This window comes from Varanus komodoensis, unplaced genomic scaffold (assembly GCF_004798865.1).
Source record: "Varanus komodoensis strain SLA01 unplaced genomic scaffold, ASM479886v1 scaffold11, whole genome shotgun sequence".
NCBI classification, from domain to species: Eukaryota; Metazoa; Chordata; class Lepidosauria; order Squamata; family Varanidae; genus Varanus; species Varanus komodoensis.
In genome coordinates, this window is record NW_025335317.1 from 694,226 (window position 1) to 709,938 (window position 15,713).

The 15,713-nt window shown below is 61.7% G+C and overlaps 1 protein-coding gene across 1 annotated transcript; it reads left to right on the forward strand.

The window, feature by feature from the left end:
• Positions 1-603: 603 nt before the first annotated feature.
• Positions 604-12,193, forward strand: LOC123018290 (transmembrane protein 150A-like). The gene is made up of 6 exons (XM_044420188.1): positions 604-645; positions 4,529-4,600; positions 5,260-5,327; positions 5,955-6,082; positions 6,522-6,699; positions 10,409-12,193. The coding sequence occupies exons 1-6, from the start codon at positions 605-607 to the stop codon at positions 10,642-10,644; spliced, it is 723 nt and encodes a 240-aa protein (XP_044276123.1). The 5' UTR covers position 604; the 3' UTR covers positions 10,645-12,193.
• The last annotated feature ends 3,520 nt before the right edge of the window (positions 12,194-15,713 follow it).

Consider the following 15,713-nt stretch of genomic DNA (forward strand, 5'->3'; position numbering starts at 1 on the left):
CGCCTCTAGCGTGCCAGACATGCGCCCCCTCTCCGTGTGAATGCGTGCGTGTGGCCTTTGCTGCGTGCTGCTCCCTCTGGCCTCTCTCACACACGTGCGTGCACACACACAGTGGCACTTCCGGCCGTCCGGCCGGCCGGATTTCTGTGGATCGTCTCGCTCTCCTCCCGCCGCCCTCAGTGAGCGGTGCCCTTGCTGACGGCGGCTCTCCGGGCTCTTGTGGCCCGGGCTGCTCCAGCGGATGCGAGACCTGCCCAGGCGCGGCCAAGGGGGCCGGTGCCACCTCCCTAAGTGGCTGCCAGCCCCGGCTCTCCCGCAGCCCCTGCCTGGGCTCGTGCTCGGGGACCCCGGCTGGCGCTTGGGAGCAGTCGCGTCCTGGCAGGAGGAGGGTGCCTCTCGCACCCAGGTGGGAGAGGGAGCGGAGCCTGCCCTGGGCCACACGTCTCTCGCCTTCGCGCCCTGCAGAGGGCCGGCGGCTGCTGGGATGGGAGCCTGCATCTCACGCCCCCGACCTCACTTGACCGCAGGGCTGGGGCCTGCCATGCAGAGAACGGTGGGGCCGACGCGACAGCAGCTTTGTCCTTTCGTTCTCCACAGATACGCCATGGCGCTCTCCAACAACCACATATGTCCAGTCCACAACTGGTAAGCTTGTCTTTTCCCTTGGCTCTGCCCCGTGTGTTGCTGCTGATCCTCGAAGGTGCTTGCGCTGGTGCCGGGGAGTGTCCAGCCCAGTGTGCGTGTGCCCTGGTGTCGGGGGCCGCGTGCTTCCCAGTCTGTTCCGGCCACTTCCCCAAGGGTGTCGCTGCTGCCACCACTGCACGCCACGTGGGGGCTGCGATGCCTGCTGGCCCGGCCCGGCCCGGCCCGCCCGCCCCTGAGCAGCCCAGCCTTCCTTGCTTCCACCCAGAGAAGCATCGTCAGGCATCGCCCCCAGGCTGCCTCTGGGCAGTCGTGTCCTGGTGCGTGATTTGCAACAGGCATGCCAAGGCCCGGTGGCCTGGATGCTTCCGGGACTTGTTGCTGTTTCCCGAAGGTGCTTTTCCACTCGGCTCTGCGAATATCACGTGTCACTGTCATTATTTTTACTGCCACCCAAAGGATGGCCCTGCGGAGCCTCCCCTGCTCACCATTCCAGCTGTTCGATTCTCTGGGGAATGGGAGTTGCTGCAGGGAAGGGGGGGGTCCATGTGCCTGTGGTTGGGTCCCCCCCCGGCCTCTGCATGGTTCGTGCCTCGGTTTTCTCCTTCTTTGGTGTGGGCTGCCGAGGCCCCTGCCGCCCCCCCGCCCCTCCCGCGACCCCGTGGGGCTGCCTCTGCCTTGCCAGCAGAAGAGCCGGCATTGGAAGTTGCTTTCTGAGTGGCCCAGTCTGGTCATATTGTTCAAAATTGCCATGAAGAAACCCGAGTTGCCCCAGTGTGCAGACATTGCATGGAAGGGCACAAGGCACACGCCGGCATGTTCCGCGCATCCTGTCGGCTGTGCAGACTGCGTGGGAAGGCGGGGGGGGCGGGCTGGGAGGGCCTGCCTCCGGGTGGGATCGGGGAGGCCTGCGCTGCGGCGGCTGCGCCTTGTGAGCCAGGGCAGGCGGGGGTCCCGGGCCGCTTCCCCAGGCGGCAGCCCCTGGGTGGCTCTGCAGAGAGGCTGCACTGGGGAAGGGGGAGCCGCCAGAGGCAGGGGCGTCCACGGGCGGGGAGGGCTGCTGCCCCCTGCCTGGCAGCCCCGGCTCCCCTCGCGCGCGCCTTGCCTGAGCGCATCTCCTGCCCTGCTCCTGCCTTGTTTGGCACCGGCGATAGCAGCATTCTGGAACCCCTGAGCTGCCTTCTGGCCTCCCTCCCTCCCTCCCTCAGTGCTCCGTGTCTGTTTGTATAAACAATGGAGAAACAACGAAGAAAATAAAAGCAGGCATTGGAAGGAAAGGTCACGGTGATACTACGCATAAAGCACTTTCCCGTGGCACAGTAGAAATGCTGAGTGACAGAGAACTACAGCAGAGTTACATTTCGCCCTCTCTGAAGGCTTATTCACCCTACTGCCCTGCGCCAAAAAGCCCGGACGTTTCCGTTAGGATGCCTGCCTTAATTTCTACCCCACCCAAGAAGTAGAAGTGTCCCCAGCCTGAGTGCAGGCGCCTCTTGAAACGGGAGGATTTGTGGTCGATGCACAGAGAGCACGGGAACACGCAGACCGAAAAGGCTCCACATGCACTTTTGGGGATGCCGGCTGCACTGTGACAAAATGTTGCATTCCCAACAGTGTGGACTGGACGCGACTGGCTCGCCTGCTCTTTCGTTGCTTGTGTGCACGCCCGTATATGAGGCTTGTAAAACCCATTCCAGAAATGGTCTCCGGGCATTGTTACTGTGTGGCCAGGATGTTGCGTTTGCTCAGCAGTGGCGCCTTCTCTGGGAAAATGCCATTTTCCTCTCATGGCGACGGGGCGACCGGCTCTATGCCAGGCATGGCAAGGAGGCCCGCTCTTCTGCACTGCTCCCCGGAGACACTCCGTTTAGCTGCTCTGGCTCTGAGCATGGCCAGTGCCGGACGGGCACATCCGGACGCATCTCAGTGCCAGGAGTTACGGGGCATCGGTGCCCGCCCCACCCCAGAGCAGCTGCCGGCGAGCAGCGGCCTTCCTCCGCCACGGCTCCTGCCGATTCTGGCTGCGGGAGCTGCTGTGCAACGTGTCTGGAGGGAGTCTGGCTGGGGAAGGCTGCTGGACAGGAAGTGAGGTGGGGAGCTGGCTGCTTTGGCCCGTGGGAGCTGCTTTGCATCACAGGCATTTCAGCCCAGCGAAAGGCTGCATTTGGCTGCTTGTGCTTTTCCAGCTGGGAGAAGTTTACTTCAAACACAGAGACACACCACTTTCTGTAAAAGACTCAGTTCTGTCTTGAAAGGAAAGAGCTCGTCCTGTTTTCCCAATTGCTTCTGCAGCATCGACAGAAGAGCGGCGACACGGAGACCTGGGTGGGGAGGGTGGCCGGGTGCCTTCAAAGAGTTCCCGAATGTAAACAGAGCAGGGCTGGCCGAGGAGCTGCGAGGCCGCGGTGGGGGGCCGCTGGCCGAGGTTTTTGTGGGGGGCAGCATTGCGTGCTTGCCATTTTTAGCTTACACGTCTCAGCTACTTCGCACTGAACCATTTCCAGCAGTGCCGATCTCTTCCTGCAGTTCTGGAAATTAGACTCTTTCTAATTTATGCTTCGCCCATTGCTTTTAATTCGTGTCTGTCTGAGCCTCACTGGCTGGCTGGAGTTGCGCACTGAGAGCCGGGGGGCCAGGAACGCCTGCGCTGTGCCCCCTGCGTGCTCCGGCGGTGCAGGACACTGCGCTTGGCTGCTCTTCCTGGGGCTGCAGAACCGTGTCCAGAGCCGAGAGAGGAGTCCAGGCCCAGGACTGGGTGCCGGGAGCACAGGGAGCACAGCATCGTAAGCGTCAGGGAACGCTGAAGAGCTTTGGCTCTGGGAGGGATAGAAGCAAGCGGGCAACAGTCCAGGCAGGGGCTCCTGGAGTGGACGTGGGGAGGATGTGGTGGGGCGCCTCTCCCTCTGTAGCAAGGGAACGGTGGAAGGACCCAGCAGAGGACGGGGGGCCGAGAGGGTGGGGGGGGGGCACCTGGGCCCCTGAGCACTTCTGTGAAGAAGGCAGCAGGACTGCCGGCGGCGGGGAGCCTCGCCCAGGGCCAGGCAGGCCTGGGAGCAGGGGGGGCACCCGGAGGCTGTGAGTGGTGCACAGGAGCGAGGTCGTGCACCCGGGTCGTTACGAGCCGGTGAGGCAGCCTTGTCTGCAGTCCCCGTTAACGGCTTCCCCCTGCCACGTTCCGTGGATCCTGTAGTTGCTGCCTTTTGCTTTTATCTGGTTGTTGCTTGTTACGACCACCCCCCATTGCAGGCACTTTGAGCACCCATCAGGAAGGCGGGGTGAGCATGTCTCCAGCCAGCCAGCCAGCCAGCAGACTTCCTTGCATCCTGGGGAGGCCTCCGCAGAGCCGGTCCGTGACTCAGGTCATTGGTCTGCTGCTGTTGCCTGCTGCTGTTCTGCCATTGCAGCTGATTGCAGAGCTGGAAGCAGTCGCTGCCCACTGCTTGCTGCACAGGTCTGGGCACGTGTTTGGTCGGGAACAAAAAACTGAGCTTCGCAGGATGCGCCGAGTCCCGCCCTCCTGCGGCACTGACACGGTGCGGCGGCGTGGCTTGCCTCGCCCCTGCCCCAGCGCTGGGGACGCCGCTCCTGGCCCCCTTGGACGGAGTCTGCACAGCCGCGCGTGAGGGGAATCAGTCGGTGCGCAGCACTCCAGAACTGGCACCGACGGGCAATTGCGCTCCTTTTCTAGCCAGCCTGTTCTTCCTCGATGCTCAGAATGTGGCCGTATCTGCCCTTCGCAGAAAGCATGGGCTATTTCAGCAATTTCCTGAACTGAACCACACGGACTCGTCTGTTACTGCCTACTGACCAGCAGGTTTTCAAACGGTGCGTTTTGTGTAGCGAGACCAACGCTGCATGTAACACGTTCCGTTTTCCTCCACGGCAGGATTTATAACCAGTCCTGTGAGCCGGAGAGCCCTGCCCCCTGCTGCACGCCGGACCACATTCCCCTGGTCAGGTGAGGAGGCTGCCCTGGCATTGGCCCGGCGGGCGACGTCTCTGGCTGGCTGTGCTTGCTGGTCCCGGCAGTGTCCCAGTTGCGCTGTCTTCGCTGGTGCAGAGCGGAGTCCTGCAGTGGATTTCCAGGCCAGCTCCATGTTCCCTCCTGTTCAGGGAAGGGGGGATGCTGCTGGGGAGAGGGCCAGTCAAGGTGCCCGTGCCTGCATTCGTGCGACTGGAATCAAGGCTCAGCGTTACACTGAGCAGGGCCATTCAGAGGAGCGTGGCTGCTCATTCCCCCCCCCCCCCCCCCGCCCCTTCCCCAAGCCCAGCCTGTTGGGGCTTTGGATGCCCTGAGCTCCCGAGCCTCTCGGTTGAGGACAGACCCCGAGCACCGGATCCCAGGGCCGAGGCAGCCGCTGGAGCCAGCATGCCGGGACGGCCTTTAAGAAGGGACATGAGATGGCCGCCCCCTTTCCCGTTTTGCAGATGAGCCAAGTCTCCGCACGGGTTGGGTAAGGGCGGCGTTTGAGGGCCGCGTGCCCACGATCTGCCGCCCGAGCAGCAGCAGCAGCAGAGTGCTACCTGCAGGCGGTTTGGGAAGGCGGTCCAGAAGCGTGGCGTGTGCGTGCGCATGCGCGTGCTTTCCCCTGACCTCTCCCTTGGCCTTCCCTGCAGCAAGTGTGGCACCTTCCCGCCCGAGAGCTGCTTCTTCAGCCTGATCTGCAGCCTGGGCGCCTTCATGGGTGAGTCCTTGTGTTTGCTGCTTGGGCATGGCAGGCCGGGAGGGCCCCTGCGGCCCCTGCAGGGTCCCGGGGAGGCTGTGAGGGGGCTGATGGGGGCACCCACCACATGCGACGTGCCTGGCTGTCTGCTGGGGCCACACGCAGGCCAGTGTCTGAAACGGTCCATGTGCTCGCTGAGCGGATGGCAGCCCGGCCCTCGCTGCTGTGCCCCAGGCACCGGGGCTGCCCGCCTGTCCGCAGACACCCGCCCCGGACCGGTTCCACCCCTGAAACCAGGCCTTGCCACCATGAGGCCAGATGCAGGCTCTCTGGGCACGGGGCACCAGACCGTGCTGGCCGCACGGTGTCGCAGGTGGCCTGTGCCAGCACTCGGGCGCTGGGCCAGCTTGGCTGCAGCAGACCAACCGCAACCGGCTGCCCGCCGGAGCCACCTCCCCACACCCGGCCCAGCCCCCCGAGGCCGGCAGTGTTGCGCCCCGTGGCCCGGGGGCCAGAGCCCCCGCGTGGGCGCTGGCACGCCTCCCCCCCTCAAGCGCTGGGGTGGTGGGAAGGCGGGCTGGGGCTGGCCTGCTGCTGGAGGGCTGGGCCGCCTGGCCCGCGCCGACCCTGCCCGCCTGCCTCTCGCAGTGATGCTGCTCGGCCTGCTGCGGTACGCGCACGTCATCGAGCGCGGCGGCGCCTCCCTGCTCAACACCGCGGGGCTGGCCACAGGGTGGATCTGCGCCGCGGGGCTCATTGTCGTCGGCAGCTTCCAGGTAAGGCGCCTGCTCTGGGTGGACTGGGCCCGAAGGGCGGCACGGATGGCCGCGGGGTCAGCGGGGCCGGAGGGGAGCGGCAGCCCTCCGCTGCAGGACCGCACGCCTCCCTGGCCCGGTACAGCCGCCATGGCTGCCGCCCGGGCTCTCGTGGGCTGGGGCGCACTGGACCGGGCGAGGCAGAGGAGGGTGCCTGGGCAGGCCGCTGTTCTTCTGGCCTTCTGCTCCCCCCTGCACCGTACACGATCGCGTGGCGCCTGTCGCGTTTCGTGCTAAAAGCGGTGCGGAGGAACACTCTGCACGTGCGCAGAAGTGCAGCGGGTGCCGCGCCCAGCACGCCCCGCAGGGCGCATGGCTGCCTGAGGCCCGTGGGCAGGCGCCGCTCGCACGGGTTCCCGCCCCGGTCCTCGGTTGATGGCGCTGCCGCTCACCCGGCCAGGTGGACCACGCCAAAGCGCTGCACTACGCCGGGGCCGGGGCGGCCTTCCCCACCAGCATGCTGTTCCTGCTCCTCCAGTCCGTCCTGACGTACCGCATGGCCAAGTCCAGGGGGCACTACTGGACCGGCCACCTGCGCAGCATCCTGGCCGCCCTGGCGCTCGTCGCGCTCGTCTTCAGTATCCTTCGCAGCAGCACGGCCTGGGCAGGGCCCTGCGGGGGGGCGGGGGGGCGGGCTGCCCAGGGCGCTGCCCCGCGAGGCGGTGCCACTCAGTGGCGGCCTCGCTTGGGAACCCGTGCAGGGAGTTCGGTGGGGTTTGCCTTTCCCGTGCAGGAGATTGGGCGGCGTGTGTGCTACGTAAATAGTTCGCCGGCAGAGGATATTTGGATAGCTTGGAGCAAACCGTCTGGAGTTGCTCTTCATCTTGTCTGCCGAGAAGCAGAGTGAATCAGAGACGCGGGAGGCTCGTTCGCACAGCTCTGACTTGAGCCCCCTGGGGGGGCACCCGCTGCCTCCCTTGGGCAGCTGAGCAGAAGTGGCCAGGCACCCCGCGAGGGCTGCGCCTGAGTTCAGGCATCTGAGCCGAGGCAAGCGTGCCGAGGAGGGACCTGGTGAGGACTGGCACCCTTCTGGGCTCCAAAGCACGCCCGTGTCCACGGAGCGCTTCTCCCTGGAATTCCCCTCCCACACCATCCGCAGAGTAGAGGCTGCAGTCTGGGGAGAGACGGGCACGTGGAGGGGCCTTGGCTCATTTCCCAGGGGAAGGTCTGCATCCCGGCTGCTTTTCCCTCCCCCGGGGGAAGCCACGGGTGGGGACACACTGAGAGCCCCCTGCGCATGTGGGAGTTCAGAAACTCTTTACGCCTCTTCTTCCTCTTCAGCCCAAGCAGCTGTGTTTTGTCAGAATGAAAGCCATATCTAAAAAGAACAATGTGCCTGCGAGGCAAGGCAGAGGCGGGGGGGGGGGCGGGAGCGCGGTGCCTTCTTGTTCGCAAGGAGCTTGTTTTCCCCAAGCGTTTCCAAAACGACCTCCTTGTGAGCAATCCGTGCGCCCGCCCAGCGAGTGCAGAACCTGTGGGGCAGGCTGGTTAAAAGGGCATGGTGGGCCGGATGCGGCCCGCGGGCCTTAGTTGGAGGACCCATGGTGTAAGGAAAGGTCAGGGAGTCCAGATCTATTCACCTTGACTGAAAGTTGTCAAGGATATTCAGGGTGAAGCAGAACCCCAGTAAGAATGTACAAGCAAAACAAGTTTCTGAAAATATTTGCCCGTAATAAACAAAAGAACATTTAAATATAAACTGTTTGAAGTACTAGGTTTATGTAACGGGTGTTTACCCAGCCCATTGACTTAACTCTATAAATGCCAACCCATTGTGGCCCTGGAGACCTCATTAATCAGCCCCCTTAAGTTTAACTTAACCATTTATGACACGTCTCTTGGGACCAGTATTCCCAGATAGGGAACAGACTCAGCACAGACTAAATTGCCAATTTAACATACTATGGGATGTATCATCACCAATAGACATGAGCTTTGACTTTGACCAGTTAATAAAATAACCAGATGAATGTGAATGTCCAGTCGTTAGTCATCAGCATCAGAGCTATGAGAGATGAACAGAGTTCTGAAACAAACCTTAGAAGATCATCAGCACAGAGAATAAGCTTAAGTTCTAACACATGATGCACAAACCGATGGGTGCTGGAGTTTTGTAGACTGCCACTCGCCGGGGGTTTTAAACAAGCGGGCCTGCTCTCCCCTTTCGCTTCCTCTCTCTTGGTGGTGATGACCACTTTGCATCACACTTAAAAAAAAAAAAAAGGCCCTATGGCAGTTTGTTTGTAAGTAGGGGTTGTTCGTAACTCAGACATTCGTAACTCAGGGACTGCACATATTAGAAAGTAAAGTGGAAACTGCTCTGAAAATACTTGGAAGGAACAAAGCACTTGGAGTAGACAGAATTTCACCAGAACTATTCCAGGCCACAAAGACTGAATCGGTCTAAATACGCCAACAAAAATGAAGACCAAAATAAGGGCACACAGACTGGAAGTGTTCGATCTACATTCAGATCCCCAACAAAGGAGATGCAAAAGAGTGTGGTAACGTCAGGGGCATTTCACTAATTTCCTGTGCAAGCAAAGTGATGCCCTGGGCGCACCAGGGTGTCATAAGAATATGACCTCTGTGGAGCAAGAAGTGCCTGATATTCTAGGCTATGGATGGCTCTAAAGAAACCAGCGCTTGATCGTCCCGAGGCACAGCCTGTGCCATAGGCAAGGACCTCCTCTGGACAGAATATGGAGATGGAACGCGGGGGATGGGACGGTGTTCCTGTGCAAGGGCATCAGCTGGGGTATCTTTATTTCCCTTTCTGTTTAATCAATAACGCAGAACACATCAGAGGGAAAGCTGGGTGGGAATGAAAACTGGCAGAAGCAGGAGCAGTAATACAGGATGTGGATGATGCCCTCCTGCTGGCCGGAAGCAGCAACGCATTGAAAGGCGCCCTGATGAAAGTGAAAGAAGGAAGTGCAAAAGCAGGACTGCGGCGGAACGTGGAGAAAGTGCACGAGTTTACTTTCAGTGATGAGAAACCGAAATTTTTAAATGTTTTGCATATGACGACTTTGGCGCCAATGCAAAGAGAGACTGCAGCCAAGAATCGAGAAGGAAAGCGAAACTTGGAAGGGCAGCAGTGAAGGACCTAGAAAAGGTCATTACGTTCAAGGACATTTTAGTGGAGACCAAGCCAAGACCATCCAGACTATTGTATCCTCAGTCACACTGTATGAGTGCGAAAGCTGATAGGCCAAAGATGGATGTTTGAAGCATGGTGCTTTGCAAATACCCTGAACCAGCAGAAAAATGATCGACGTGAAATCCAGCCAGAATCACCTTGAAAGCAAAAATGAAAAACTGTCATCATTTGAACAAATCCTGAGAAAGAACCAGTCCTTGGAGAAAATAATAATGCCAGGGAAAGTCAAAGCAGAAGAAAAGGAAGACCAAACATTGGATGGGGGGACTCCATAAAGGAAGCCACAGTCTTGGGATGACAGGGCTGAGCAGGGCTCTGAAGGCAGGATGTGCTGGAAGGCCTCATTCATGGCCGCCATGAATTGGAGGCAACTGAATGGCCAGTAATGACAACGGCAACACCTCTGGTGAAGGCTGTGTGTTGGAGAGGTGGCAAAATTATCTACAAGAGTGTTCCACCTTTTTATTTTTATGAGATGTATAAGCTAAAGTTCAGCCCCAGATGAAGGCTTTTCGGGCTTTTCTGGCAAGTGCTGTCATGGTGGCCGGGGTGAGGGATGTGCGGCCAGCTCTGGGCTAGCAAGCCTGAGGAACTGGCGCTTGGGAGTGGGCTGCTTGGCCTGCTGAGTGAAGCCCCGGGCCTGTTTGCAGGGTTGCGATGGTGCGTGAGGGGGTTGGCTTTTGAACCAGAAGGGGGGATGAGCCGGGCTGGGGGGCCCCAAGAGCCCCGCTGCAGTGCTCGGGCGCGCTGGCAAAGCGCAGGGGCCTGGCGTGGCGGCTGCTGTCCAGGCAGACTCCGTGGTGGCTGGCACCCTGGTGCTCGTGCCCCGTGCCAGAGCGCCCCTGCCCTCGTGTGGGGCATGCCCGTGGCAGCAACGGCCGGGCACGGGAGGCCAGCGGAGGCTGGGGTGGGTCACCTCAGGACAGCCCTCCTTCCTGACCCGACGGCCGGGGCAGCGGTCAAAGGGGCACAGGGAGCGGGGGTGGTCCGGCTTGTGGCCCCGCTCTTCATCGCAGGACGGGGCCCTGGGCAGCGCGATGTGCTTGCCCCCCGCCCAGTGCCTGGCCTCCTGCCCCCCCCCCCCCGCACTTCCACCTTGTTTGCCTTGACTCTGGCACCCCCATGTGGCGCCTTCTTCAACCAGCACAGCACCGCGCTCCAGCACCTGGCCGCCCTCTGCGAGTGGCTGTTTATCACCAGCGTCCTCGTCTTCTATGGCACCTTCACCGCTGAGTTTGGAGCCATCTCCACAGACACCTTCCTGGTGCTGCTGCGAGCCCGGCGGACTTCGAAGAGCCCCGGGGCGGGGGTTCCCACTGCCGGCGCCCCCAGCCCCCTGGAGGGCCTGGCTGTCATGTGAGGGGCCGCCGGCAGCGGGTTCCTTGGGCACATGGGCTCTCGCACGCGGCAGTGGGGGCTCTCAGCCGCAGGAGAGATGTCGGGGCGCAAGGTTGAAGGTGCCCGAAACCGACTGGCCCTCATCCACATTTCGTGCCTTGGGGACGCTGACTGCAACCCGGCCTCCTGCGAGGAAATGCAGTGGTGTTTCGGCCCTGATTTCTTGGCTCTTGCATCAGACCCTCCCCATCCTTCAATTCCTCCGGAAGAGAGGATGAAAAATGGTGTGGGAAAAATATCGGAATGTGTCCTTTGCCGATAGCGAGGCTGGTTTGGCCGTGGGGTGGGGTGGGCAGCAGCGCCCGTGCTGAGATTCTTGGCCCTTCTGGCCGAATGCCAGGCACCAGGAAGGGGATTCCAGCCACGGGCCCTTTGCCATCTCAGGAGAACGGCCGGGTGTTCTTCCCGACTTTGGGATCTGCATTGTCTTCAGGCAATGCCTCTTGCCTCTGCAAGGAGGAGGAGGTCTCTTCCTCGGAGAGGAATCTCTTTTAAAAGTGCCCTTAATTTCCTTGGGACCAAAAGCATTGGCTGAGTTATCATTCCTTGACAGCTCACTCCAGTCCTGTTTACGTGGGCGTTGTATCCTCCTCTGAGTGCCTTCACAGCAGACCATAATTAACGTGCTGCTTGCCCCAGCAGAGCTGAGGCACGGCTGCTTCTCCAGGGAGCCTTATTTAACCGCAGATTCTTCCCCAGAACGTTCTCGGCTGCGGGCGAAGCACTTTAGTTCTAGAGCTCATTGCCGGAAGGATCCTCCGGAGCTCGGCCACGTGCTGACTCTGTGCCAGGCAGGAGGAGTCCTGGAAGCGAAAACCTCCTGTGTCCAGCAGCGCTTGGGGCCTCCAGGGGCCTCCAGAGGAGAGGGGACCAATCCCCTTCGCTTTCTGGACTTCCTCCACCACCTTTCCCACTGCAGGAGCTCAAGTCCTGCTTAGGAATTCAGGGCACCAACCGGTAGCTGAAGGCAGGAGGGCTGCTGGCCTGAGGAGGTGGAACGGTGCTCCCCAGACGGTCAGGAAAGCTCATCAGACGTGACCCTGGTCTCCGCCTCGCCCAGTGCCTTGGATGCTCTTAGCAGCATTCTGTGCAGGAATTCTCTGTTTCTGGGATCTGCATTTTCCCTCCCATGGTGCCAATTTCTCTGCCTGCCTTGATTATTCCAGCAGAGTTCCTCAGGTATAACGCTTTATGTGACTCTTCCCTGCATACATTCTAAAGATGTGCGTGTTGAAGGTAGTGACATTCCCAAAGAGATGTGCCTTAATATAATCTACATGTGACTCAGTTGGGCAGTGCACACACATTCCGCGAAGTGGCTCGCAGCCTGCCCGGGTGGGTCCCACGCTTGCGGGGCAGCTCTTCGCTGCCGGGGAGGGAAGCTGCCGTGGTGGGCCCCCCAGCCGCACCCCCTGGCTTTCTCCAGTGGCCCAAAAAGGCTGCGCAGGGTGGGGAGGCCTCCATCCTCGGCGTGCGGCTGTGAGGTCGAGGGCTGCAGCACGTGCTCGATGCTTCCTTGCTCTCCTCTGTAGGCATGCAAGCTTTGATTCTGTGAAGCATCACCAGTCGATGCTCCTTTATGGTAAGACCAAAGTGGGCGAACTTGACCAAATATCTCCCCGGGGTCTTTCTGGCCGCCTCTGGTCCTGGTTGGCTGGCACTTGTGCCAGGTTCGGTCTGGTGCTATCGAGCAATAAGCCGTCCCTGCACAGGGTGGTGGTGGGGGCTTGGCTTGCCACTGTGGGGTCTGGGGGGGGGAGGTGCTGCAGCAGGGGCAAGGAGGGGGGCAAGGAGAGACGACAAGGGGCAAAAGCAGAAGCAGCCTAGCAGTGGTAGGGCAGGGATCGTCGCCTGATGCTCGCCACTTCGAAGGCCGCGGGAGGGACCCGGGGCGGCGCAGTGGATTGTGCGGCGTTGCGCTGTGGGAGGCCTTGTGTGCGTGCGCGTGTGCCCAGAACACTGAGAGGAGCCTGCAGGTGGCACTGGGTCTGACGCGAGGCGTGTGGCTTGCTGCCCAGGCCCAGGGGTGCCACCAGCACGTGTGCAGCCCCCTCGCAGAAAGCGTGCGGTGCTTCCAGGGGCCCCATGGCTGAGGGGACCCTGGACACGCAACCGGAGGAACGAGCCTCCGGAAAACACGGCACCTCCAGCAATCGCAGTGCTTAGGAAAAATGGCTCTCGGTGTTGCGCAACAGCTCGGCTGCTCCTTGCAGAATTGCTGGCGCCCTCCCCCAGTGGCCCCGCCAAGCCCTCCGTCACCTGGAAGGGCCTTACAGGGCTTGCTGAAAAGCTTGAGGCTCCAAGGGAAAAAGGAGCGTGAGGAAATGGGAACCTTCCCTGCAGCTGCCTTCCCGCCTGTCCCTTTGTATTCATGTGACGGATTTTGCTCATTGTGGAAGGGAGCTGCCTTGGACGGGCCTTGCCAAGGAGCGCTGCAAATATTTTATACTTGCTCTATAGATACATACACGGATGTGCAATAAATACGTCAACATGTCCTTGCACTGTGTCGCGTGTCTTTTTCCTCCTGTGACTGTCAGACTCGTGTAACTTCAGTTACCAAAACAAAGGGGACGCCAGGAGATTCTGCTCAGGGATTTTTATATCATGGCCAATTGGACTGCCAAACTTTGGAATGAAGGGCAGATCAGGTAATTCTGGCTGGAAAAAAATCGTTGCCTACAAGCTCACATTACCCGCTACCTGTCAGCTAATCCATCCGCCTCCTCTTGTGTACACTGAATGCAGAAGGAAGGGAAGGGCAGCCCCTCCAGGACCGGGGGGGGGGGGCAGAGGGGCCCCAGGCAGCCCTGCCCGCTCTTCCCAGTGGTCCGAGGTGAGTCCTGCGAGCATCTCGGGCCAGCCGAGGGGACCGTCGGTTGCCCAGGGCGCATCCTCGCTACCGGGGTCTCCCTGTCCTTGGAGGTGGGCTCACAACCTGGCCAGGTTCCTGTCCTCGGCCTGGTTTAGCTTTACTAATGTACCAGTGACACTGAAGTCAGATTTGGAGGTGTGGAGAGAGTGGCTGGGAATACAATGTTTCTGGAATGGCTCTGCATGGTCTGGGTTTAAGCTGGGCTATTAACACAGTCAAAGAACTGATTCCCGTGTCCCGGCTAAGAATGGCACAGGAGAGACATTTGGGGGTGGGTGTGCCATGGCTGGCCCCCTGCCCCGCTCTCTGGCGAGGCCACGCGGGACCTGGGGGGCTAGCTTCCAGCAGAAGCGGCATGGGGGCAAGGACGACTGCTGCTCTGCCATGTTTTTGGAAGACGTGGGAGCCCCCCGCCCCCGGGCCCAGGCAGGGATAATGTCCTTTGATCAGCACAGAAGGGGACACGGGAATCCAGGGCAGCGCTTTGGTGCAGGCGTGTGAGGCAGAGCGCGGACATGGGCCGCTGCCAGCAGACCCAGGAAGGGGAAGCCCTGGGGGCGTGTGCCGGGCAGCAGGGGAGGAAGGCGCCCTTTCACTTTTCGGAGTCGGGAACACTTGGAACCATCTCCCTCCTGTTGCAGCACTTGGGAAGAAAGGACTCATGCCCTCACCAGCATGGCTGCAACCCCCCTCCCCACAATGGGGGGGGGGTTTGGGGCCGGGGGCTCTGGGTCCAAAGGGTTGCCTTTGCCACATGCCGGCAGGCCTTTCGGCCTCTCCCAGCACCCGCCATATGGCGGCGGAGAGGCCAGGGCTGCTGGTGGAGGGGCGAGAGGCCAGACCGCCCCTTCAGTTGTAGACTGTCTCGGGACCTGAGGGAACAGGGCCCCCGGCTCCCAACACCCTCCGGGGGATCGCAGGACTGCACGCCCCAGAAGGATGTTCCCCCGAGTGTAACCGGGGTGCTGCCAGCAGGGCCTGCGCCTGACGCTCTGCAACGTCGGGCACGGCATGCAGTCCTCTTCCCGTCCAGAACGCTTCAGGCACCATGCAGAGCAGCGAGGACGGAGCCCCCGCAGGCATCCTGGGCAGCCCTGCAGGAGGAAGGCAACCGGCTGGGCTTCTGCTGGCTCCAGCTCGCCCTGGGGCTGCCGCTGTCCCTGCCCCGCACACACGGAACCGGGCACGTCGCAGGCCTCGCAGGCCTCTTTGCCCTCGCTGGCGTTTCCGGTTCATCGTGTCACAAGCCATCCCAAAATGTATTCAGTGGGAGTTGTTTCCATGTGATTACAGAAGATACTCAGCACTGGGGTGGTACGAGAGCTTCTATTGTGGCACAACAGCAAGCAACAACAATTGTGCTGTTTGTGACGTCCAGAAAAGGAGGAAGTGGGGGTGGGGAAGCTCCGCTGGCCAGAGAGGGCCTGCAGCCGCCGTGGGCAGAGGACACGAGCTGCCAAGCTGGCCGGGCCATGGAGATCCGTGGGAAGATGGGGGGGGGGGGTCCCGACCGTTGGGAGCCTTGCCTGGGAACGGGCATGCTCGCCCTGGCCATGAGCCCCGGAGCAGAGCGTGGGAAGGTGCTCCTTGGGCCACGAGCCCCCAGCCCCCTCGAGCAGTGCAGGGCTCGGGCTGAGGCACCCCGACAGGTGCAGCCCCCATGGAGGAAGCCATTTCGGGTTCAGTGGGGAGTCAGCCCCACTGAACGGCTGAGCCCACCTCCCGGGCCAGCCCCGTGGGAGCCGCCGAGGCCCTCGACTCTGCCGGGTCTCACGGCCGCCTGGCAATAATCCAGGGCTGGCGCGGCAGCGGGGCTGTGCAGGCGCCCGCTCCCCAGCTGGCAGGGCCGCGGCCGCCGCTTGGATCGCTGCCCAGCCCTCACGCCCGGCCCGGCCGAGCGGCCACGAAGCCCGGGCGCCTCGCACGTGCCTCGCCGGCGCAGGGGCGGCTGCGCCCGGGCCCGCGGGGAGCAGCAGATCCCGCGCCCCGCAGCAACCGGGAAGCAGCGCGACGGGCGGGCCGCTGTCCTCAGGCGGGAGCCGCGCCGCGATCCCGCCCAACCGCTCGCGCCTCGCCGGCGCGGCGCCCCCGGGGGACAGGCCCGGCGGTCCGGGAACCGCGCCCCCGGGCCGTCAGCTGACCGGCGGGAAGCCTCG